Below are 26,890 nucleotides of genomic sequence, written 5' to 3' on the forward strand. Positions count from 1 at the left end.
TCTATTTTTATTTCCTCTTTAAAAAAATAAACTAAGTGTGGGCATCATACCTGAAGGATAATAAGGACAAATGGACACTGCAGCCAGAGCAAGCTTATCACTGTGCGTCTTGGTTCACATCTGTTTAAGTTATCTGTTTCCAGTTCTTTGTTTCCTGGGCAATAAAAGAAAAGACTATATTATTGAAACTCTGAACAGTAACTCTGTTTCAGTATTCTGGTTGCACTGGTACTGAAAAGATCCCCATAAAGTTGCTCTTGGTAATGTACCTGATTCCCTGTGAACGTTATCTGTGAAACAGTTCTGTATTATTGTTAGTTCCTTTTGCCCTTCAAGACCTGAACTGTGCAGATTTTCAAGTATTTCTTGCTGGTTAGATTTCTGAAGAGCATTATGGTAATAGAATGTTATGAAATGTTGACAGTCAACGTACCTGTGCTTGTTCTCTTCCACTATAACACACGCCTATATAACACGTGACCTTAGTACTTTACATGAAAGTTTTTGGTGGTGAGGGGAGCCCTATTCTGGTAGTACCTTTCTTGTTGCTGAAGTCAGTGCAGTCAGACCCCCGGATACAAGATCTGGAAACAAATACTAGGTCTTTCTCTGCAGTGGCAGTTATTCTCCTCAGTGGCTTTTTCCTGTGTCTCTGTTCTCCTCCATCACCCAGCCAAGGATTGGGGCTGACCTTTCCCTTCTCTGAATTTCTTTGCACTTCAGGATATAAATGACTTATTTAGCAAATAATCCTGTAGTGAATTACAGTATTTCATACAGTTTTTGGGCCTCAATTCTTTCACTGGTGAACGTGAGAGTTCAGGGTCTCCATGAGGTCTCATCCAGTCTCTCTTTTTCTGCACCCTTTTTCCTGAGTTATCTCCTGTTCCTTTCTGTACTGGTTCTTTTCTATTACATTTGTTGACTGGCTTTCCCCATTTAAAAAAAAAAAAAAAAAAGTTTTTTTTTTTTAATACTCGACTGTTGAGAAAAATTGAAAGAATGATAAATCATACAATAAATATGCATAAACCTTTACTTTGCACCTTTACCTTTGCACCCACTCTCTTTGTAGACATAAATGGGTTTCTTCCCTGAACCATTTGAAAGTAAATTACAGACCTGATACTTAACCTGTAAATACTTGAATGTGCATCTCCTAAGAATAAGTAAGGACGTTTAAACTTAAGTTCCAGAAAGAACATCTTTTGACCTTGTATCAGTTTATCCATTTCCTTTCACCATTTACTCCATCTTTTCCTTTTTTTCTTTTTAATAGGATTTTCTGCATGTCGCTGTCTGTATTTACTCATTTCCCACTTATCCTAAGCACTCAGTGTTCCATATATTCCGTGACAAGAGTTTTTGCTCAAGCCACACATTATCACGATATTGCTGGATATGGTAGACTCTTAAGCATTTAATGTGTTGATAATAGCTTCTTCCTGAAATATTTTGAGTCTAGGATTCTACTACTGAGTTACTTGTCATTTTCCACAGTCAGCCTTCCTCTGCTTATCCCTAAATATGTGTTCCTTGGGGTCTGTCTTCTTGTATGTGATTCCTGGGGTGATCTCATCTACATCCTTGTCCTTGGCTACCTTTGGTCAGGGCCTCATTATTTCTTTTCCTGATTACTTTCACAGTCTCTTAATTTCCTGCTTCTGACCTTTTCCTCTTTCATTGCAGTTATCTTGCTAAAACTAAAATGTATGATCACATTACTCCTTTGCTTAGAATTTTTGGCAGAGTCCCCTTTGTCCTTAGAATAGAATCCAGACTTCTGGCCCTAGCTTCCAGGAGTCTTTGCTGCGTGACTGTTGGCCTCTTCAGGTTCACTGCTCTCTTTTTTCCCCATCTTGCCCTTTTCCCGAGCTTCTGATGTACTGAGTTACTTGTGGTTCTGCAGATGTGTCAGACTTATGCAGTGCCTCTGAACAGGCTTCCCACACACGGTATCTGAAGTGTCCCTCCCCATATTCCTTGTCTTCAACTCCCATCTCCAACTCCTTCAAAAACTCAAAATTCAGCTTCATATAATCTGGAGAGTCTTCACCTGATCCTACCAAACTATATCTTATGCTTCTCTTCTATTATAGTCTACCACCACTGTGTTGTTCCTTTCTTCTAAGTAGAATGTTTTGAGTGTGACTGGGAAAGTAAGTATATACTCAGTAATGTATGTTGAAAGAATGCATGTGAGAGGACACAGTATTGTTAAATTTCAGAAGTTATTTGGAAAGCAGTGTCAATAATCAGTCAATCTGGACATTTGATGAGATATTGGGGAAAAAATATTTTTATTCCTCAACTTGCACTAATCAGCTCAAATTACAGATGAATTAAAATCAGCCTATTAAGAAATTGGAAAAAAAGAGTGAATACTTAATCTGATTTACAAAGAAGAAATGTCTGAAAGTTAGCGCTGATTCACAAAATTATAAGAAGATAAATATGAAATAAGATTTAATTTGCAAAAACACTTGATTTTTAGGTTAAGTCATTAGGCCAAGCTACTATATCGAGTTAAGGTAGGTAGTGCCAGACCTAGAATTAAAAGATTATTAATTTACACAGACCCACAGAGACCAGATCTATGCTCTTTCTACTATTTAAGATGAGTCAAAGCTTTCTTTTCTTTTTTTTTTAGGTTACAGATGGAATCCATATAGAATTCATGTTTTAGCTGGCTTTAGTTTTACTCATTCCCAGGATTCCCATTCTGTTTCTTCCTCAGTCTCTTTTCCCTCTAAGTGCTGTAACCAACCACTCAGCTGCTCAGGCCAGGAAACTGGGAGTCACCCTTGATTCCTCTCTCAGTTCTGCCCATTTTCCTCCATGCTAACTGCCACTGGGCTAGTCCATGCCACTACTGCTGCTGTCTAACCACAGTAGATTCTGTGTGTGTGTACGCAGTTTTAAAAGTAGAGATAAAATTCACAGAAAATGAAGGCACCATTTTAACCATTTTTAAAAAATACATTTTAATATATTTGCAGTATTGTGCAGTCAATACCAATTCTCATCCTCCATCCCCTTGCAGTCACTTGTTACTTTCTGTCTCCGTGGATTTGCCTCTTCTGGACATTTCATACAAATAGAACCATATTATAGGTGGCCTTTTGTGTCTGGTTTCTTTCACTTAGTGCAATGCCTTTAAGTTTCATTCATGGATAAATACTTCATTCTCTTTATGATGCAGTAGTATTCCATCATATGGATGTATCACAATTTATTTATCCTTTTCTTTTTTTGTTCCCACTTTGTGGCTGTTTTGAATAATGCAGGTATTAACATACACATACAAGGTTTTGTACGAACATGATTTTTCAGTTCTTTTGAGTGTGTGTACACACACACACACACACACACACACACCCAGGAGTAGAATTGCTGGGTCATGTGACAACTTTGTGTTTAACTCTTCGAGGTACCACCAAACTTATTTCCACAGTGGCAGCACCGTTTTACATTCTCACAACAAATGTATGAACATTCTAATTTTTCTTCATTCTTTCTAGCACTTCCATCAGTTCAGTTCAGTCTCTTAGTCATGTCCGACTCTTTGCGACCGCATGGACTACAGCCCACCAGGCCTCCCTGTCCATCACCAACTCCCAGAGTTTACTCAAACTCAAGTCCATTGAGTCGGTGATGCTGTCCAACCATCTCATCCTCTGTTGTCCCCTTCTCCTCCCACCTTCAGTCTTTCCCAGCATCGGGGTCTTTTCCAATGAGTCAGTTCTTTGCATCAGGTGGACAACATTGGACTTTTAGCTTCAGCATCATTCCTTCCAATGAATATTCAGGACTGATTTCCTTTAGGATGGACTGGTTAGATCTCCTTGCAGTCCAAGGGACTCTCAAGAGTCTTCTCCAACACCATAGTTCAGAAGATCAATTCTTCGGCGCTCAACTTTATTTATAGTCCAACTCTCACATCCATACATGACTACTAGAAAAACCAGAGCTTTGACTAGATGGACCTTTGTTGGCAAAATAATGTCTCTGCTTTTTAATATGCTGTCTAGGTTGGTCATAACTTTTCTTCCAAGGAGTAAGCGTCTTTTAATTTCATGGCTGCAGTCACCATCTGCAGTGGTTTTGGAGCCCAGAAAAATAAAGTCTGACACTTTCCTTTGTTTCCGATCTATTTGCCATGAAGTGATGGGGGCAGGAGGAGAAGGGGACGGCAGAGGATGAGATGGCTGGATGGCATCACCAACTCGATGGACATGAGTTTGAGTAAACTCCGGGAGTTGGTGATGGACTGGGAGGCCTGGCATGCTGCGATTCATGGGGTCGCAAAGAGTCGGACACGACTGAGCGACTGGACTGAACTGATGGGACCAGATGCCGTGATCTTAGTTTTCTGACTCTTTGCCATCTTCTGGTTTCTACTCTCCAGTGTATTCTCTGCACAGCAGCCAGGGTGGTCATTTTAAAATTTAAGGCAGAACATGTCACCAGGGTACCGTTCATGTTAGAGTCACAGGGTCTCATTCTCACTAACTATGTTTTTGGAGTGTTGCATGGACAGCCAACAGTACCTCATTCGTGCTTGCCTGACGTCCTTAACCTGTCTCTGTGCTCCTCCCATGCCAGGCCTCCATAGTTTAAAATCAGCCTAGTTGTTGCCCATCTCAGGCCTTCAGCACTTGTGCTTTCTTCCACCCAGAATACTTTTTCCATGGCTGATGCCTTCTAATCCTTTGCTTTCAACCTGTTATCTTTTAAAAGAAATATTCTGACCATACTATCTAAGTGTCAATCTCATCTCCTCCCTTCTTCCTGTCACCTGTAAGCTAGTGAAGACCAAGACTAGGAACGTCTCATTCACTGTTGTCTCCTTATTTGCTAATAACACTGAGGCTGGAACATAATAGTCATTTAGTAGATAGCCTTTTGGAATGAATGAATGAATGAATGAATCCTGTTTGTCAGCTAGTTATTTTTAGATTACATCTATGTGTAGTGAGCCTTACCTTGGTAGGAGATGGTTGCAGGAGGAAATCAGTGAATACGATGGGCATTGTACAAACCGTTAACATCACTTTATAAGAAGATTTTGGTAAGTAAGCTACAGCAGAAATTCCTGGAGAGGAAAAGATGAAAAATGACTGTGTTCCAGATTCTAGGAAGGGCAGAGGGAAAGGAGCCCTCTTCGTCTGGCCTTGCAGAATAAATGCTGCTGGTACTCTCTCAGAACCTGCTGGGTAGAGAGAGCATGTGCCAGAAGTCTCAAGTCTCTCTGCCTGGTTCTTCCTTTCTGTGACTTCTGATCTGAATGTCTGGAGCACGTTTTGGGAGGGCCGTGGTGGGGATAAGGAAGTGCACTCAGGAGTACTGAGCTTAGGTTAAGCTTGGTTGTTCCAGAAGTACACATTTTAGATAACCCTGCTAGATACGTTTAACTGTTTACTGCTCTGACATGTGTGTGTATGCTCTGACAGGAAGAAACTGCACTATTTCAAACACCGTTGTAGTTACAGTTGTGGGTTTGATACAGAAAGTTCAGTGACATGCTGATGCACATTCTTTCCTCCACCATTGCTTTCTGGTATTTGTGTGCTTTTTTTTTTAAGCAAATGGCAGATCAACTTAACATCTCTAAACTGCTTAGAGCAGTGGCAGAGCTTTAACTTTAAAAGTTTGACATGTCAGTATCTGTACTTTATATTTCAGCAATCACTTGGGGAAGACACTCCAGTTGCTGATGGACAGAGTGGATGAGATGAGCCAAGATATAGTTAAATATAACACATACATGAGGAACACAAGTAAACAGCAGCAGCAGAAACATCAGGTTGGTATTTGGGAAAATTCAGCTAACATAGAATTCATTTCTAAGTGTGATGCTTCAAGAGTCATCTTCAAAATGATCTAAATTAACAAATCATGGTATCTGTACAGAACTCTGTATCATATTTTAAAAGATTATTCTTTATATAGTATGTTCCTAATAGATTATTTGTAAGTTGTACTTAAAAATAGCTGTCTTGAAGAGAGCTAGTATTTTAAGCTCAGATGGTAGTGCCAAGGTTATGCAAATAAGGGCTACATTTATTGAGAAAATCAGGCAGAGAGATTCTGGAGGGTCACAGCTCATTTCTTTACTAACTATAATTGGTCTACTAGTGGCTTATTGCAGTACAGTTAGCAATCTTCAGTTCATTTAAAAAACTGAGCAATTGTGATTAAGAGCAAGCAATTTTGATAGGAAATAATAGACCAACTGCTGTGAAATAAATAGTATAATACAGAAGGAGCCCTGGGATTACCTGGATGTAATACACACATCCATACTGCTCTGGCCAATCATATTTTTCTTTGTCAATGTTGCCTGAAGGCCACATGATTGATTCTCACAGTTCGTGGAATACTGTTTTGGACTATACTGCCCCAGAATATTCTTAGCATTTGGTTCATGGATGGTTGATTCCAGAATGTACATCCATGTGAGTGTTTGACTAGTCTGTTCATTACACTGTACTTTAGGTGTTGGTAACTATAGAATTCTAAGCACAACTAAGTGGTTCTGAGAGTATTTTATTTAAAAATTAATTTCAGTGTTCATATATTTACTGAAATTTAAAATATATTGTTTGAGCATACATAAAATATTAAAAAGCACATATATGTCTATAAAATACCATTTATTTTTAACTGAAAAGATGGTGATGAAGATGGTAATGGTGAATGTCTCTGGGGAGAGTAAAACCGTCTTGATCCTTTCTCCTACTGGCCCTTCCTATAGTTTAGACTCAGCTGGAAGATCAAGTTGAGACTCTGTCACCAGTGAGACAGTTGATTCTGGGAACCAATTTTAAGAGAGTTTTTTTTTGAATTCTAATATGTCATAAATTTTTACACTTGACATTTGTTCTTAGCACCATTCATAACCCTTTTTAGATTTGTCTAACTTCTATTCTCATGCCTCATAGTAAATAGAAATCTTCGCAAGGCAAGTTACTTCCCTTCTTTAGGAATCTAAGAACTTAAAATTTTTACTCGCCTACCCTGGTTTCCCATTTCCTGACCTTTAAGGCTGTGCATGGGCTATTACTCCCTTTGCTGTTTTAGGCAGTTCACAGCTATTAGCATCTTGACTGTAATTAGAACTGTAAGTTTATAGTTGGTCTATATCTTTAGATACACTCCCACGTTTTCTGCGTTGAATCATAGAATCCAGAGTTTGAAAGTTTTTGAAGCATTATCTGAGCTAATATTCATTCTCAGCTGTGGTGCTAAAGCACAGATGATTATCTGCTGTTAAGAATAATAATAGTATTTACTATTATAATAATAGTATGTTATTACAGTGATGTTATAATAGTAACATCATCAATATTATTGTTCTTTTGGTCAGTAGAGATAAAGTTGAAAAAATTCTGCACTGTGGTTATTTCATTACTTAGTATAAGTTGGGATGAATCGTACTTGTCACACTGTTATTACCCTGTTGTCATAAATGATCAAGTTCCTTCCTTTTTTCTCACTCATCTTGAGCTTTGCCTTTGAAGCCCCCTCACATAACCAGTTTTGCTTTTCCAAATCATTAGTTATATTGGACTCTTAGAACTCAGAAAAACACTAGAGTTTATAACAAAGTTTTCTTTGACCATCGTGACCGTCACCATATTTAGCCTCTTAGAGGCAAGGATTAGGAAGGGTTGCGTTTATAAAACCGAGGTTGGAATTCAAAGCAGTGGGATTTTTGCTGATCACATAAGTGAAGGAGGTCTTATTTTTCTCCTTGGGTAGAGAATAGTAACCCAGCCATCCCCCATCTGAATTTTAGTACCAGCAGCGTCGCCAGCAGGAGAACATGCAGCGCCAGAGCCGAGGAGAACCCCCACTCCCTGAGGAGGATCTGTCCAAACTCTTCAAACCACACCAGCCCCCTGCCAGGATGGATTCTCTGCTCATTGCAGGTACTGCTGGCCCGTGCAGAGCATGGCTGGTTTTCTTTATTCTTTAGGAAGCAGACAGTGGGAGGCTCACTAACAGTAAGATAGTGTGTTTCAAATGGTTGAATGATGAACTTGAATCTGGTTCCTGTAATTTCTGAAATTTAAGGATTTGTCAGTCTTTACTATTTCTTAGGTCCTTGCAGTGCTCCACTTGGTGTTCATCTTAACACTTCTGAGGTGGGATTGTATAAACTTTCTAAAATGAGAAGGTTTTTACTGTGGATCATGTAACATGGAAACCAAGAAAAAGTGTTTATCATCTCATAATGGAAAAGATCATTTAGCTGGAACCCCTTTCTTTTGGTGCTCTAGCCTGATTGAGCCTGGCCAGAATGTGGGTGTCTGATATGAATTGTAGTTTTTGACTCGAAGAAGCATCTCCTTTACTTTGACTCGTCTTGTAGCAACATGAGTGTGACCCTGGATGGAGTTTCTCAGGGGATGCCCAACGTTTAACGCTGCCTTAAGGGAGTGGAGGCCGTGTGTCCTGTGCTAGGGCCTGATGTTGAGTATATAACATTCATGCTCATACTCAGCTGTAATAGCTTATTTATGTGTAAATGTGGTTGAATACTGTTTGTTTCAGCCACCCAGTTGTCCAAGAGGTTTGTTAGTGTGAAAATCCAACTCAAAGGAAAGCTGATCCTCTACAGTTTCTCATTTCTGTTGACATATTTTTAGAACATGAGAAAATTCTAAATTCCTTAAAGCTTTTCCTTAAAGCTTAAAGAAATGTGTAACTGTCGCATCAGATCAGATCACTCGTTTGAGGACTCGGGCAGTAATGGAGCCCTCACCTCACGTGGACGCCCCACTCTGGCTCTGTCTTGGCTCTAGGGGTGCAGTAGGAGGCTGTTAATATTTCCAGAGTATGGGCTGAAAACTCCTGTAGTTGTTAACATCTGGGGCAGGGGGGTCTGGTTAGTTTGCTGTTCTTTGGTTAGTGTCTCCTTTCCACCTGACTGAGCAGAGCTAGAGGTGTTTTCTCACTTCTCTCAGTTCCAGTGTTGGTCTGATCTGCACTGTCAGTACGTTTTGATTGACAACTAACATATGCTAGTAACTGCTGATTATCTTTTAAAAAGTTGTTGTTTTTCTTCATTCTCTGTGTAACCAAGAGTGGAAGATAGCTTATCTTCAAAATAACTGACATTGTTTATTATCCCTTATGAATGAATGGAATTCTTAACTCTTAAAACCATTTTTATTGATGTATATAGTTGCTGTACAATAGTATGTAAGTAACAGGTGTGCAATCTAGTGATTCAGTTTTGTAAGTTTATACTCCATTTATAGTTATTATAAAATATTGGCTATATCCCTGTGTTGTATAGCCTTATAGGTTATTTTATACCTAATAGTTTGTACCTCTTATTCCCCTACCTCTGTATTACCCCTCCCCTCTTCCCTCTCTCCACTGATAACCCCTAGTGTGTTCTCTGTATCTTTGAGTCGTCTTCTTTTTTGTTATTGATTCAAAACATAATAAAATTCTGATGATTCTGTATTATGCTGAGTTTATCATGTGACTGGTATTCTAGGTCATTTTGCAATGTGTGCAACATTATGACTCTTTCTCACTTTCCCGAATGCACAGGCCAGATTAACACTTACTGCCAGAACATCAAGGAGTTCACTGCCCAGAACTTAGGCAAACTCTTCATGGCCCAGGCTCTTCAAGAATACAACAACTAAGAGGAGGACGTTTCCAGAAAAGGACGTTAACATAGACTCTTGAGATCACACTGGGGCAACTCTCAGAAGAAGAACATTTGAATATTGGAAAGTCTTTCTAGCAATTAATAAAATAAAAATAAACCAATCTTGACTGCTTGCTCATTTGGTTTTAGACTATATATATATATAATATTTAGCTTCTTATTTTTGTTTTGCTTGTACCTATGTATTTCCAAAGATAAAGCAGGCTCGACCAGAAGTTTCACCAGTTCACACCTACAGGCTCCGTCACATTTGTTACCTTTTCGGTGCCACATTTCAACCACCCAGCCCAGTGCTGCTTGTCCCGCCCTGACCTCGAGGCCCTGGCACCTACTGTGAATTCTAGGACTTTGCTCCCCAGTGAGCGCGCCTGGAGCCCAGGCTTCCTGCTCCTGCCCTGGCACCCCTCATTCTCAGGCCTGGGATCGCTGGGTGTACTTCCTGTGGCTGGCTTTTCATTTCCTCAGATGATGGTTGGCCAGACCCCCATGCTCATAGGCCATTCACTGGGCACAAGAATTTTAAAAAAAAAATCGTTTTGCTAAAGGACCATGTTTTGTATGAAAATGAAATTCATTCTGTGTGTGTGTGTGTGTGTGTGTGTGTTTGAATTGAGGACTTCATGTTTATTTTTTTATACCATAAAATGTATTAATAATTCTGCTAATAGCAAGTTTTATGAGTCGAGCAAGAGGAATTGAGAAATAAGTACTACATTGGGAGGGAAAGGACTGTTATGATAATTTTTTGTTTGAAAGAAAATTTTTAAAAATCCTGTCATTTGTATAACACCAAAGTCAGTGAGGGTCACCAAGGTGGTGGAGGTATGCCTATGAGACTCTTGCTGTGATTTTCCCTTTGAAGACATGGCCCCTAGAAAGAAAGTCAAAAGGAATGGGTAACAGATAAGAAGAGAAATCTCCCCTCCCCCCCCCCCCCTTTTTTTTTTTGGCAACACTGGGACCCTGGGATCAGCTGGGTTCCACCCTGGCTCTTTTCCCTTTAGTGTGCCCTTAGGCAGATTGGCCACTTGATATGAAGAGGTGACTCATTGGAAAAGGCCCTGATGCTGGGAAAGACTGAAGGCAAAAGGAGAAGACAGTGGCAGAGGATGAGACGGTTGGATGGCATCACCGACACAAGTCTGAACAAACTCTGGGAGGTGGTGAAGGACAGGGAAGCCTGCAGTCCATGGGGTTGCGAAGAGTTGGACACTGCTTAGCGACTGAACAACAGCATAGACAGGTTGCGCCTGACTCTCCTTGTCCAGAGGAGATGAGAGAAGGAGACAGGTGTGTTACTTGCAGAGTGGTGTGAGCACTTGTGGATTTGTGGGGAGCCGTGGTAGGTGTGGAGCAGCGTCAGTGTGAGCTGTGACCAAGGGTGTGCTCCGGGGCTCTCCATTGAGGATATTGGGTTTTTCCTCACATGTAATTTGTTTTCCTAGGATCCATTCCTAGAAGCAGACTTACTGGTCAAAGGGTATATACAATTTGGAGGCTTTTTATTGCCATGTTACCTTCAGGAGCATTATACTGCTTTGCAGTCCTTCCATGGTGATTCCTTATTTGAGTGAGCATGTATTTGAGTTTGACTGTTAGGCAGAGGGGATTATTGATAGAGCCAGTCCCTGCCTTTGTGGGTGGTAGACTGTTGGTTCTTTTCCCGAATTCTTGTTGTCTAGATTTAGAATTTCCTTGTGAATAAAAACAAAGCGGCCTTGAAGTATCAGAGAGCAAACTAAAAAGAAGGAAATTTGGTTCCAACATAGTCTTATGTCATGTTTCCCTCGTGGCATATGGTTAACAGGATTCATTCATTCATTATTGTATTTTCTAAAGATGGGAATCTTTCTGAAATTCTGTATGACTATTTAGGTGCCCATAACTCAGTAATATGTGAGCATATACTTAACAGAAGATTTCAGTAGTTTTTGAGTTAGGAATTACTGTAGTGGGAAAAACTGTTTAGGAAAACATGTCAATGGAAATTAAATCTCTGCAGTATGTAGTGTTAGGGAGTAGCTTCTGTTCGGCATTTGATTTGAGTGCTATATTCTGACATTTTTCAGGAACAAATACATGTGGTTCATCTTCTATAAATATTTGCAGTTTCTTCAAGTTGAAATGAAAAAAGCTCATAAACTGAGTACCAGGTCTAATAAATCATTCACTTACCCAAGAACAAAAAGAACAGAAAAAGCTAACATGTTAATCAATGGAAAATTAAATGTTATAAGCTAAGAAAAGCAAAAGCTGTTTGATATTAACCCCATAATCACAGATAATGTTTTATAAGTCTCTAGAAAAAGTAGCATTTTTCTTAAAAAATGCCCAATAAAATCTTTTAGCCTGCCCAAAATACCTTGTCCTTTTAAAATGGGGGTAAAACTAAAAGAACTTTCTTCCTTTTTTGAAGCTTGGAAATGGAGATGGAGATGTGGTTATCTAATGTTAACCTCATTAAAGAGCTCATGTACAGTAATTTCTCATGTACACCATCTAAATATTTAAATTTTAGTGTCTTCTAAAATGTTGCTACACTGTTCACAGTATGTTTTTATAACTTTCTTTGGAAAACCTATGTCAACTTTACTTTCAGACCATGCTGGCATTAAAGTCTGGTGTGGATATGAGAATGTCATGAAATAATTTTTTACTTAAGCTGTAAATTCCATCTTACAGTAAACATTTCTCATTCAAATTAAATATGTAATATACCATTCATCAATTTTCTCATTAGGCATCTTTCTCTACTATCATTCTATCAGAGATGGGGCTGATAATACTCAAATTGGATCAAGATGAGGCTTCCCTGGTGGCTTGGCTGGTAAAGAATCCACCTGCAGTGTGGGAGACTTGGGTTTGATCCCTGGGTTAAGAAGATGCCCTGGAGAAGGGAAAGGCTACCCGTTCCAGTATTCAGGCCTGGAGAATTTCGTGGACTAAATCCATGGGGTCGCAGAGTCGGACATGACTGTGTGACTTTTAACTTTTCAAATGCTTATTAGGGCTTATTTTAGTAAACAACTTAAGTGTCCATCTGTAGAGAGCATGACCGAGTCGTCATTGCCAGCAGAGGATTCCTTCTTTATTTGGCATGTATGGAAGGGGTGGTCAATAGGTATTTAATGAAGGGGAGGCTGAAGATCTGAGTCTATCGGTGTTAACAAAGACAGGAGGAGCAATGAATGATTTCTGCTTCCTGTAGCCTGAGAATGTGCTGTGGAGAAGTTCGAACCTGCTTATCTGGCAGTGACTCCCAGAGTGGAGTGTGAGCCTCTGGACCGATTGGGACAGAGATTGATGTGACTCATTGGGGTAGAAAAGGGGGCCTGGGGGGCCAGAACTGTTGGGAGATTACTGATTGTGGAAGCAAACAGCTGTGGCCTAACACCTGTTGCCTTGAGCTTCCTTACTACATAGATGCACACTCCCTATGTGTGTGCACGCTGAGTCCCTTCAGTTGTGTCTGACTCTTTGTGCCCATATGGACTGTTGTCCGCCAGGCTCCTCTGTCCCTGGGATTCTCCAGGCAAGAATACGGGGAGTGGATTGCCATGCCCTCCTCCAGGGGATCCTCCCAACCCGGGGATCAAACCCAGGTCTCTTAAGTCTCCTGCATTAGCAGGTGAGTTCTTTACCGCTAGTGCCACCTGGGAAGTCCCCAGACGCATCTTAAGCCTGCTTGGCTCTGCAGTGCAACCCGCGATGGCTGTGCTGAAACCTCAGTCATGATTTTAGGAATACCGTCCCTGTATGTGGAACGGTTTCAAAGAGCCTCACCCCCAACTTGCAGAGTCTGGCCCTTTCTATGAGGATTTGGTCTGTCCCAGATAACTCTTTAAATACCTACGTCCTTCTTGTTCTCAGAGGCTGTTAAGCTGTCACATGAACTCAGGTGATCAGTTTAATAGAATTGCCGTTTGATTTGGTGCACTTGATTTTGAGGAAAACTGCATTTTTTTTTTTTTTACAACTATGAGGTAGGCAGCCCATTTTCAATCTTCATTAAATCAATGGCCAGCAGACTACCAAAGACTGGGTGCAGCCTCAGAACCTCACTAACGTAAGTATTGCAAGGAGCCTTTGTGAGTTAAGGGGATGGCAGTGGGATGCTGAATCCATGCTTACTGTAAGACCTGTACTCAGTTCAGTCGCTCAGTCGTGTCCAACGGTTTGTGAACCTGTGGACTTGTTGGACTAAATGCAGCCTATGAACAGATAAAGTTTCTTTCCATGTGCCTTCTCCCCTACCAACCCCTCTAATTCTTAATTCTAAAGAATATGTAATACCCGGATGCTGTACTGTGAAGAAACATTAAAATGATTTTTCTCCTGTTTTAATCCAAAAATTGCTGTTTTCGCATTTGGACAAAAGTAAAGGACCACTTCATCAGACCCTTAACAATGCAGGGTGTCCGATTTCCAAGTGGCCTTCTTTACAGTTGATTGCAGTAGGAAAATATTCTTATTGCTTCTAGCATTTGTGTCAACCTCAAGGCATAAACCCAGATGTCACTTTTATTTCCTTCAGTAATATTTTTTTTCGTTGACCCTTTTCCAGGGCACAGCCATTTCTGGCATCTTCCATCTTCCTTTGTAAACCTGAAGGCAAAGGATTTGTTTAACTTTCAGCAGTGTTTACTGCTCCTGACGGTAAATGGTCCTTGCCTTTTCTTCTTGGGCCGGAGTCGTCCTCTTGCCAACGTTTTACTTTGTATGTATTGGAAACTGTTCTTATTTTGTCAGATCCCCTGGGTAATCTTTCCCCACCTTTGTTTATCTTGTCATTTGGCTTTCACTTTCTTAACCCATTCCTAGACTCAATCTGCTTCTGATGCTTTGGTTTTGATTTTTGCTGTTCTCTGTTTTGAGGCTTTTAAATTACACTTCATTCTTAAAGATTTTAATTTTTTTTCCCCCAATGGAATCATGCATCTCTGAATGTCATAATTCTCCAGTCAGGCAAGTGTCCCAGTAACCTCATCTCCTGGATCAAAATGGTGAGCGTCTATTTTTCTCGTTGATGCGTGCAGCCACCATTACTGCTAATGAAAGGTCTTCATGTGCATTAAGGGGAAACTAGGCCTCTAATGAGATACAGAGAGGAATTACAGCTGATGATTCCCACTTCTTGCCCACTGTACTATAACACAAATGCACTCTCAGGAGGCAGTGGGCTTAAGAAATACAAAAATGCATGTGCTGCCTACACAAGATACCTAGTCTGGTCTTAGTCGTTGGGTGGTGGTGTTTTGGCTTCCAGTCCCTCTGATATTCCATGCCTGCCTGTCTGGAAGTGAAAGCCCCAGACACGTAGAAAAAGAAGTGAATAGATGAATGACATCGCATTTGAAACAGCTTTTAAAACCATTTCTTATGTTAATACATTGCTTTACAGTTTGCAAAGTACTTGTTCTTATGTTTTCTAGTTTGGGATAGGAATGGTGTACAAATGTGTTATGAAGCCAAGTGTATCTGGTACATGGTAGTTTTTGCTCAGGGATGTTGAAATCAAGCTTGAAAAAGGTGGGATTCGTTAAAGCTCACATACTCCTAGGTGGCAGGACCAGCACTGGAGCTCAGGTCTTAAGTTCTCTCGTGAGTACTTGGCATAACCTCTTTGCTCAGCACAACACTAGGAAAATCGTTCTCAACTCACACAACTTCCCGCTTGTATGATATCTTCACTTCTGCTGTGGTAAGCCTTCTCTCCCCTTCTTCCACCAATTTTGGGGAACTGTTTCCCCCTAATTTAGCCCATCCCCTAAATTCGTAGGATCCCAGTGGTGAACCCCCAACATCCTTATAGGGTGGACACATCACCCAATTAGTGATTCTTTTCTGGTAAATAGTAATTGAGATTAAGGGATTCTAATGTCCATTTGGGCTCATTTCTTCACAAGGGACTATCTAACCTCTTGTTAAACATTTTGTAGCATAGGTTACAAAATGGTGAGTAGCAGAGAGGAGCTTAGGGGGAAGAAGCAGAAAGGTACAGAGGTGGGGAGAGCTTCCAAGTTCCTAACACTTGGATTTTCTATTTCCAGTCCTTTTCTGAAGCCTGTTTGTATTCCTGCCCTTGGGTCTTAGAAAAACACTTTTGAATCTTCTTAATAACACTGCCTTTTTTCCCCCCTTCAAATTTGAGTTGGTTTCTGTTGCTTTTAACCTCAAAATACCTAATCCAACTCGTGTATATACCAAGGCTTATTTGCTATTAGGCCTTAGTGGGTTTGAGAATGCCTTGCGAGGTAAGAGAGGAATCAAAGTTCCTTTGCAGATACATTAATGATATTCTAGAACAGGAGGGAACCCAGCCTGAGCTGTTGGCCACCTCACACACTCATATTTACCGATGAGGAAACAGGCTGCAAGAGCTTTAAATATTGTTTCCAAAATAGCCTAGATCATTCACTCTTCTCTTGTATTATTCTGTGTCTCAGCATTTTTAAAAGAGCTTGAGTGTTAAGTATTGTCCCTTCAGGTTCCCACCTTTCTGTTTTTGAGATGCTCTCTGATGCCTGGTGGAGTTGAGGTGTGTCCTCTGAAGCATTTGGAGCACTATGACCACACATTTCGAGAAAGAGCAAGATGTTAGGGGCTAATTCAAAACCTTTGATAACTATCTTTCCGCTACCCTGACTGTTCCAGCTCGGAAGAGGATGGCAGAGGTGAGGTTTTGCCTCTCTGCTGGAGATGAGCGGTGGAAACAGGTGGCCGGGGATCCTAAATTTGGTCTGAAATGAAAACACTTCAAGCAAACAAAATTAAGTTAGATTCTTTTGACAGTGAAATATTTCTTTAGAGATGCAGATGTCAGTCTTATTAAAAGTACAAATCAGCAATAGAAAAGCATACTTGACGGGGCGTGTGTGTGTGTGTTTTAAACACACAGACATGTTGGAATGCCACAACTTACCTTTGCTTTTGCCTTCAGATCTTAGGGTGAAATGGCCTGTGGAGACCACTCCCTCTTCCTCCCATACTTAAGGGAGAGCAGGGAACTGGAGCAATTTGTTGGAAACAAAGACATTTGCATTTGTGATGTTCATGTCATTCTGCTGCTGCTTCTGTGAATTCACAAATGTACAGAAATTCAGAAATCATCTGGGGTAAGGGAAGGAGAAAGGGAAGGTGTTGATCTTGCATTTTGACGAAGCCCTGATGTGACACATCTCAGATGACAATGTCCCATCTTGCGTGCACTGACTGCGGCAACTATGGGCTGCTCTGCTGAAAAGAATCAGAGGCTGGCCATGCAAATCCTCCATAGCTTCCAAATATATTTAGCGTGAGCAGTAAATCACTGCTCCCAATTTAAGCACACTCGGACAAAATGATGATTATTTTTCTCCTGATGCTCTTACGTCCTGGATGCCTGCTTCGTTAGCTTTTGGAAGAAAAGTCAACCAGCCAACCAATTCAGAGTGGCGTTTTCCTTTAAAAGAATTGACTGCTGCTTACTCCGTCAGTTCAGCTCTTCTGCGTCTCTCTTTGTGTCTAACTTTTTTGTTCAGTTGCTCAGTCATGTCTGCAGAACGCCAGGCTTCCCTGTCCTTAACCATCTCCTGGAGTTTGCTCAAACTCATGTCCATTGAGTCAGTGATGCCACCCAGCCATCTCATCATCTGTCATCCCCTTCTGCCTTCAGTCTTTCCCAGCATCAGGGTCTTTTCCAATGAGTTGGCTCTTCACATCAGGTGGCCAAAGTATTGGAGGTTTAGCTTCAGCATCAGTCCTTCCAATAAACATTCAGGGTTGATTTCCTTTAAGATTGACTGGTTTGATCTCCTTGCAGTCCAAGGGACTCTCAAGAGTCTTTTCCAGCACCACAGGCAAGTAGGTTTTAGCGTTATCAATGGAGCATCGCTGTGGGATGAAAGTAGAATCACAAACTTGCACTTTGCACATGGTGACTGCTGCGTGTTTTCCTCTGTACTGTACATCTTAACGTTGCAGCACTTTCTGGTGGTCATTCAGCAGACAGAGGTGTAGCACTTGGTGCTCGACCCTGGGGCTGGAATTGCAGGCAGTCCTGACCCTAAGGGACTTAGCCATGGGCAACAGTTCCCTAAAGTGTAGTCCCTAGAGGAGCATCACCTGTGAGGTTGTCAGAAATGCAAATTTGCAGGCCTCCCGCCAGATTTAGGAATCAGGAGTTCTGAGGGTGGAGCTGAACTGGTGTTTTAACAAGCATCCAGGGGCTTCAGAGTCTTGTGAAAGATTGCTCTGGAACAGTGGCGGCTGAATCTGGCTGTGTCATTATCGCCTGGGGAATTTAAATTCAGGTCTGAAATAGGCCTGGAGAACTTTTTTTTACGATGATTTTGGGAAGAAGTAATGCAATAAATTTAGAGTGGCCACCTTTTTTTAGAGGTTAAGAGTAATAGTCGTGTCAGGTCCTGGAGAAGGATTCTGGACATAGCAGAGAGAAGCCAAGCCTGCAGGCATGCTTGGCCAGAACCAGCAGAGGGGAAGGTGGGAGAGAAGGGGAAGGAAGTGGTGGGGGACAAGGAGGAAGGGGGATGGAGAAAACAGGCAGGTGAGATCTACAGGGAGCAATGGCAGGGCTTTGTTTACCTGACTCCCGATGGCAGCGGCCACCTAGAGGCAGTGGTATTAACAAGCATGTGCCACCTAACATCCTGGAACCCAGTGAATTCTGTATTGAATCCCAACAGCAGGAAGGAAAAGAATCGTGATAATGTGTCTTCTACCTTCATCCCCAACTCCCCCTAATTAGGGTCAAGGAGTCAGATTTTTTTTAAAAATGTGATTCAAATATATTTTTCTAGCAAAAATGTAATTGCTGTACAGTGACCCCATCGTTGATGATGAAAAGCATATTGATGTTGGGGAAAAAATAACCACCTTGTATACACTCTCCATGGTCAGTTGGAATCATGCACAATTCGTTTGAGCTAATAGCTCTGAAATAAGACCCATTATATCTTTTGAGAAAACTCTCAAATGAAATAATGGGTCATATTTAAGTGCTACACCAGAGTATGAGAAAGGTTAAGCGTTTGGTGATGGGATTTCTTCTTCAGCACCTACATAAAATTAGCCAGCAGAGTGCATTTTTAGCAACTGCAAATTGTAGGGTGCAAAGAATCTTTTCTGGATGGAGACTGCGTGGTCAGCGTGGGGAAGGCGTATCTACACGCCTTGGGGCCATCGAAGCAACTCACTGGAGACATTGAAAGTAGACCTCTCATCTGGCTTGCTGCCAATATCCCTTTCTAACTCTCTATTTCAACTTTTTATTTTTTTGCAGTGTTTTCTGAAATTGTCTTTTTTTTTTTTTTTTTTAAAGAAAAGCATATAGAAATTTAATTTGTCACAGCTTGCATTTAAAACTCTGGAAAAGGTACTTCCTTGGTGGTCCAGTGGTTAAGAATCTGCCTGCCAATGCAGGGGACAGAGGTTCGATCCCTGGTCCGGGAAGATCCCACACGCTGCAGAGCAGCTCAGCCTGTGTACCACGGCCACTGAGCCCGTGTGCCTAGAGCCCATGCTCTAGAGCAAGACGAGCTACTGCTGTGAGAGGCCTGCACACCGCAACCGGAGTCGCTCCCACTCACAGCAACTAAAGCAAAGGCCGCGCAGCAATGAAGACCCAGCATCGCCAAAAGTAAATAATAAAGTTCGATATTTAAAAAAAAAAAAAAAAAAAAAAACTCTGGAAAAATGAGAAGTAACTGGAAGATAACAGTAGCATCTGCCTAACCAGTTGTTTCAAAATATGGCAATAAAATATTATATTTGAGCCTTGCTATTTTTGTGCCCTGATGCCTGTCATTGGTTATGATAGATTTCTAACCTCCTCACCAAATTAATATTTTCAGAGGGGGCAGGGGCGGAATGCATGTCATAATTACGGACTTATATCATTCCTGAAGAAAATTTGTGATAAATGAAGCCCTGACTGTAAACTTTATACTATCCATTATTTTCTTTTAAAAAGCAGAAAGAAAAACTCCACTGAGCACATACATAATACCACGTTGTTTGATTGACCTGGACTAAAAGGCAGTCTCAGATTTTGGATTCTGCCTTTGGAAAAAAGCCTGCAACTGATTCGGCACATAAATCCTATAAAGAATTTGGATTTAGAGGGAGAGCAAGCAGTTTTAATGGAAGATGCAGTTTATTTGCATTACAAATAGGAGGTATGGGATGATGAAAGTGTATTAAATGAACATCCAAAGTCACCCAAGGATGGAGCTTCACTGTTCCTGCAAATGGAATTAGCAGCAACAGCAAGAACTATTCAGATTATTTTAGTGAAAATGAAGTTCCATTTGCCTGTGGAGCAAGGTACAGCGTGTCTTAAATTGGACATGCCCAGAGCAGTTGTGTGGGCATTCTGGAGAGGCAGGAGGTAGCTACAGCCGAGGACTGAGGAGGGCAATGCCTGTGAGGTGTGGTGTGAAGTGTGGCAGGCTCTTGATGAGGATGAAGGGAGTGGAGGTGTTTCCTAAAATGTGTTTTGCCAAGAAAGACTAGTCTTGTGGGATGTTTATAGGCACTACTTGGTGGCAGGGGGAAAGGGGTAAGATCCCAGAGCTTTTCTGGTCAAATAAATTTGAAAAAGCTTTGCTTAAACAGCCTTAGACTAATTCTTTACTTCAGTATTAGCACAACCTTTGGTACACAAAGTGTAGTTTTAAGAAGCAGTATAGCCAGTGGCTGCCCTAGCCAAAGAGCCGGTTAGTATCTGAACACTTACCTGAGTGCCAATGGGCCAACTGTGCCTGTGTTCTCATTTTTAAAATAGAGAGTATTAGCTTGATTGACCTATATGAAATTGCCAACATTTGACCTACAAAAAACTAGTAGTTTCATTTTGCTCAGTGCAGTGGTCTTAGCATCATATGTCTTTATATGACTATGCATATGGCGCCAGTGGTAAAGAACCCGCCTGCCAATGCAGGAGACAGAAGGGACACAAGTTCAATCCCAGGGTTGGGAAGATCCCCTGGAAGAGGTCCTGACAACCCACCCCACTATTCTTGCCTGGAGAATCCCATGGACAGAGGAGCCTGGTGGGCTACATACAGTCCACAGGGTCACACAGAGTTGGACATGACTGAAGTGACTTAAAACGCACGCATGCATACCTTATAGTAGTTGGGAGAATTAAATAAGATAATGTGTAAAAATAAAATAAATAGAACCCTCAGAGTCAGGAGGTCAGAAGAGGGGCTGTCACATCCTAGGATCATGGTCAAGCCTTCTCATAGGAGAGCAACAGGAAGAAGAAGGACTTCCTCTTCTTGCCTGGCAAGAGTTAGCTAATAAGACTCAAAGCTCAGCCAGTGAAAAGCCGCTATACTTTGAACTTTAACTTGCTCCAGTGGTTCTGTTCACTACAGCCGTTCCAACTTCCTTTCCCCCTCTGTAAAAGAGGGTTCTTCTTGCTCTGTGGAGACTTGCGTACAGCTTTCTATGTTGATCTCAAATAAACCTTTTTTTGCTGGACAAATAACTGGTCGTCTGTTTGTTGTAAATCAATGTGGGTAAATTTTCTTGCACTCCCAGGAGCAAGCATTCCTGAAGGGTGGGTTGACTGTGTGGGCTGTGTGCCTGGAATCATGTGACCCCAGAGGCCTTGTCTCTGCCAGTAATGTTGTTGATCAGCCGCTCACTTGTGTCCAACTCTTTGCAACCCCATGGACTGCAGCACGCCAAGCTTCCCTGTTCTTCACCATCTCCTGGAGTTTGCTCAAACTCATGTCCATTGAATTGGTGATGCCATCCAACCATCTCATCCTCTGTTGCCTTCTTCTTCTGCCTTCAATTTTTCCCAGCATCAGGGTCTTTTCCAGTGAGTCAGTTCTTTGCATCAGGTGACCAAAGTATTGGAACTTCAGTTTCAGCATCAGTCCTTCCACTGGATATTCAGGGTTGATTTCCTTCGGGATTGACTGGTTTAATCTTGCTTTCCAAGGGATTCTCAAGAATCTCCTCCAGCACCACAGTTTGAAAGCATCAGTTCTTCGGCACTAAGCCTTCTTTATAGTCCAGCTCTCACATCTGTACATGACTACTGGAAAAACCGTAGCTTTGACTATCCAGATTTTTGTTGGCAAAGTGATGTCTCTGCTTTTTAATATGCTGTCTAGCAGCAGCTGTCTACCAGCAGCTCGAGGACAGATGGAATTCCAGGCAAAGGTCATTAGAGAGCAGAGATCAGCAAGCTTTTGTCTGTAAAGGGCTAGATAGCAGATACTTTAAGATTTGTGGGCCATGTGGTCTCTGTAGTGGGACAACAGCCTTAGACCATATGTAAAGGAATGAGTGTGGCTGTGCTCCAATAAAACTTTATTCACGAAAAATCAGGCAATGCCCTGGATTTGGCTCCAGGGCTATAGTTTTCTGACCATTTCTTTAGACAAAGGAAAGCAATGAGTTTGTAAAGGCAAGAAGACTGAATTGGGTGTTTGGAGACCTGATCTGCCACTGGCTGTGTCTAGTTGACTTTGTTGAGCCTTCTCTGGTTTATCAAGTATTTTCTGCCCTAACAAGTCATAAACTGAAGACAGCATGGAAGGAGATGCTATAAAAGTGAAAATGTTAGTCGCTCAGTCTTGTCCAACTCTTTGTGACCCCATGGACTGTAGCCCATCAGGTTCCTCTGTCCATGGAATTCTTCAGGCAAGAATACTGAAGTGGGTTGCCATTTCCCTTTCCAGGATCTTCCCAACACAGGAATCTGAACCCGCGTCTCATGTCTCCTGCATTGTCAGGTGAGTTCTTTACCACTAGCACCACCTGGGAAGCCCAGTCTAATTCCTATGCAAACATATATAGTATTTGTTTTCTAGGCCTATTATCTATGCATTTATTTGCTCAAATAGTCCTTTTTTGTATCCTCTATGAATCAATGCTCTGCAGATTTCATGGTGAATAAGACAGATATTGTCCATGTCCTTATGGAATACACATTCTCCTGGGGGTATTTATTTCTGGAGTATCGTTATATGATTTAAATGGAAAGTGGTGCAGTAAGTATGACTGGTTCCTCTATTTTTTACAGAAAACCCTTTGTCCTGAGTCTAAGAGAGTGAGCTAAATGAGAAGGTGAGTTCTTCAAATATAACCTAGTCCAGAGGAGAAGAGATTGACTTTTCCCAGGAGGCTCACTAAATAGGACTAAGGATGAAGTCAGGCTTAGTTGGTATTTGAGCTTTAGCTCCAGTTCTGTGTATAAGAATACTATATTCTGTTTATACAGCAGACTCCGCTTTCAGCCACAGATGTTTCCGGCACCTGGTTAATTTATCCAGGAAGGGCCAATGCTCATTAAGACTCCCAAGTCCCAGAGCTACATTTTATGAGTGGGGAAACTGAGGTACTGAAACTGGTTATGGGATTGGCTCACCTCACTGGTCATAGGATCCTGGCCAACACAACTGGCGAATCCTAGGAATGGGACCAAGGTCTCCCTCCCTGGGACTACCTGATTCTCCACCGCGGCTGAGACGTCTCAGACCCCCGACTCCAATTAGGCTTAAGAAGCATTAGAAGGACCCGAGACCCTGCTGGGAGAGAAACCTGTTCTGACAAAGGAGAGACTTGAATCAGGAAACCAGATGTGGCTTCAGGGCGAAAGAAGTCTGGCAGCCTCAGAGCTCTGAGTTGGAAGGCTGCAGTCTGTCAAAGACGAGCGGGACAATGTGGGAACAGGGTCTCTTTTCTTTCTTTCGTGAGCTGGTTTCCATCTCTTGAGTGGCTCATATTGAGGTGGTCTCGCAGGGGCAAAATAAGCCTGGAACCAAATGGATTCCCACTAGTGTGTGTGGGTGCTAAGTCTCTTCAGTCATGTCAGGCTCTTTGCACCCCCATGGACTGTGGCCTGCCAGGCTCCTCTGTCCATGGGATTTTCCAGGCAAGAAGACTGGAGTAGGTTGCCATTTCCTACTCTGAGGGATCTTCCCAACCCAGGGATGGAACCCACATCTCTTGTCTCCTACATTGGCAGGCAGGTTCTTTACCACTAATGTCACCTGGGAATTCCCGCCTGGAGGCTGTGATATCACTTGTTACTGGCAGTTTTACTAAGGAGTAGGAACCAATGGGGCGGGCACAGTGGGATTTCCAGGAGTATCCACAGTGGGGTTTGAGGAGTGGAAGTGTTAGATTTTGTTTGAATACACTTTTTAATATTATCGTTTAGTTTTGTATTGGGGGAAATTAAAAATTTTTTTTTAAAAAGGGAATCTGTTGGTTTTGTAACTTGCCCATCTTGATATTTGCTGAAAGAGAAGCTCAACCAAATTTTCTTGGCCACTTGTGGTAACTAGTCAGTCTAAAAATTGTTGGGAGATAGAGAGATTTTCATGTTTATTAGTTTAAAAAGAAAAAGAAGGCTGAAATAAGAATAGACTCTTTCCTAGTTGCCTGGCTAAACCAATAAGCTCAGAGTAAGGGGATTCTGAACGCAGTCACAGAGATAATGTGAAGACTAAAAATAATAAAATGCCTCACCTTAGAAAGTGCTGATGCCAGCTTTCATCAGGGACAAGAAAGGTTAGCAAGTGGGCCTTGTACTGTACTACAGGAAAGACAGCTGAGTTGGTTTTCCTGGAACTGGTAAGAACTGGATTGTCTGTAGGAGTGTGTCTGTTGCTATGACCTCGTGTCCCTGAAGCCCGACTCCATCAGGTAAGTCATGGGTGTTCCTGGTTGATGCGAGGTCCAGGCCAAGTAGGAACTCAGATGCAGAAGTCAGACTCCGCACCTGTCACTGCTCAAAAGGCTCATCAGTTCCTTTGAAAGCTAGGAGGAGGCGTGGAAGGTCAGGAGTAGAACTTGTATTTACATACAATAATTTTAAGCCAAAAATAGTTTTTGACATTTCTTTTTAAACCATATCCTGATTTACTAGGCCTCAGTTTTCTCATCTGTAAAATGGGAGTAAGAGTAACGTTGTACCACTATTGTGAGAATTCAGTAAATCTGTGCTTGTACATTGTGTGGTCAATGCCTAACACACGTGAAGCGCTCAGTAAAATGTAGTTATGTTAGCGCTGATGCAGTGTTGAGAACAGCTTTTTTTCTCTAGCCATCAATACAGTCATTCTCAATACAAAGTCTCTGAGGAGAACGTGATGATTGGAGCTTGCATGGCTCGTGATGAACGGCTCTGAGGAATAATGGGGCGCTAGTATTAATTCTTTGGGGCATATTCCTGGTGTCATTCTCCCAGAGAATGAGTTCAATCCACGCTGATTCATCCACACTCTTTTGACTGGTCTTCCCCTTTCTGAGAGCACGTGTTCATTTTACACATATTAATTGAGTGCCTGTTGTACACCAGACCTTGTTCCAGGCCTTAGGGGAAAAGCAGAAATTACTGCCGGTGTCAGAGCGAGTCCTCTGGGTCCTTAGGAAGAGAGAGGAAAGAGAAGGGGAGAAAAAGAGAGAAAAAAGGGTGGGGAGAGCCTTCCGATGAACTTAAGAAGGAGAGAGGGAAGGAAGGAGTCTGGGTAGCAAGAGTCTCAGACTGCAGCCTGTTTCTGAGAAAGTTTTGGCCAAGTGAACAGGGAACCCTTGAAGTCGCCTGTCGGAGGAGCCCCACGTCTGGCAGGAATGGCCTGCATTCCGAGCTGACCTTGGTCACCGGTTGGAAACAGCCCACGGGAAGGAAGGAGGCCTTGTCCTAACGCCATGGTGGATGCAGATGAGCGTGGCTGCTGGGGCCTGTGGTCACTCACCTTTCCCGCAGCAGAAGACCGGAGGGGCTGCCACTTCACTCACTTTCCCGCAGCAGGAGACCTGACGGCTGTCACTGCCTTCCTGGGGTTGACAGTCTGGAGGGGCAGACAGGTGTTAAACATAATCACAAAAGCGATCGGTGACTTGCAGTTATGATGAGAGCCATGGAGGAGAAGTATAGTGGGCCACAGGGTGACATTACAAGAGTTTTGTTGTTGTGAAGGTCAGGAAGACTTACTGGAGGAAGGGATTTCCTGGGGTTCAGGTTGGAAAGACAAGCAGTAGTTGCCAGGGAAAGAGGGGGTGGAAGAATATTTGAGAGAGAGAGAGTGAGAATCTGGGGCTATGGACCTTCCAGAGAGAGAGGAGGAGAGGGGTGGTGGAAGTGTCTGACAAAGTCATAGAAATTCTAGGGGTTTAAAAAAGAATTATTCCTGTTCATTCCTCATGCTTTGTCCTTTGGGAATGAATGTTTCTATCCTTTTTTCCAGGAAAAACACCCCCACTCCTACCCCAAGCATACATTCTAAGGAGACCCAACTGAGACCTTGTATTGAATTGGCTAAATAATTCAAGTTTTCCATAGATAGTATAGAAAAACCTGAATGAACACTTGGCCAACCCAATATGAAATGAAGTGAAAGTCGCTCAGTCGTGTCTGACTTTTTGCAACTGCATGGACTGTAGTCCATGGAATTCTTCAGGCCAGAATACTGGAGTGGGTAGCCTTTCCCTTCTCCAGGGGATCTTCCCAACCCAGGGATCTAACCCAAGTCTCCCGCATTGCGGGTGGATTCTTTACCAGCTGAGCCACCAGGGAAGCCCAAACCAATATATAAAGTATCAAAGAAGTCTGGGTCTATCTCCTCCTTGGGGGGCGGCATTGGGACTTGCAGGTCCTATTGATGAAATTTTATCAAGTCCTTGATATCAAGGGCCTCTCAGTATTGGGAGAGGTCCCAGTTACCTCTCCTGTATTAAAAATGATGAAATACCAAAACAGGTTATGAAGTTAGTCCTGTGAGTGTGTCTCATGGATACTCTATGACACTCTAATATTTGGAAACTGACAGCAGGAGTCCCAGTATTAGACCAATGATGTCTTATCCATCCAAGCCTGCTGCCTCCCAGCCACGGGCCCTGCTGAGCCTTGGTATGCGAGTGACCCTGTGTAGACAGTGTAGGATGCCTCTTGTGCTCTGACAAACAGATTTGTGCAGATCAGTGTGGAGTGAGAGGGACCAGGAGATTTTCCAAATTTCCTTTGAACCTGTTTCTGAAATCCATGGCTTTTCTTAAACTCTACAAAGCTTAGCTGATTTCTAAAATAGGCCTTTAGAACCTGTCTTTAAAACCTGTTTCCCTTCACCTATTCACCCCAGCTGGACCCTCTGACCTTGATAATCAAGGACATCTGTCATTAGAGCTTCTCGGATGATTCCTGGCCTCTGGGGACAGAAGGCCCCACCT

General features: G+C 42.1%; 1 protein-coding gene across 1 annotated transcript in view; it reads left to right on the forward strand.

Annotated features, from left to right (window-relative positions):
* Window positions 1-9,801, forward strand: part of EIF3H (eukaryotic translation initiation factor 3 subunit H) — a 95,079-nt gene extending 85,278 nt beyond the window's left edge. The window contains exons 6-8 of the mRNA XM_043879323.1: window positions 5,686-5,806; window positions 7,802-7,934; window positions 9,571-9,801. Coding sequence (XP_043735258.1) covers window positions 5,686-5,806; window positions 7,802-7,934; window positions 9,571-9,668 — 352 coding nt within the window. The 3' untranslated portion in view covers window positions 9,669-9,801. The remainder of the gene's footprint in view (window positions 1-5,685; window positions 5,807-7,801; window positions 7,935-9,570) is intronic.
* The last annotated feature ends 17,089 nt before the right edge of the window (window positions 9,802-26,890 follow it).

This window comes from Cervus elaphus, chromosome 21 (assembly GCF_910594005.1).
Source record: "Cervus elaphus chromosome 21, mCerEla1.1, whole genome shotgun sequence".
NCBI lineage: Eukaryota > Metazoa > Chordata > Mammalia > Artiodactyla > Cervidae > Cervus > Cervus elaphus.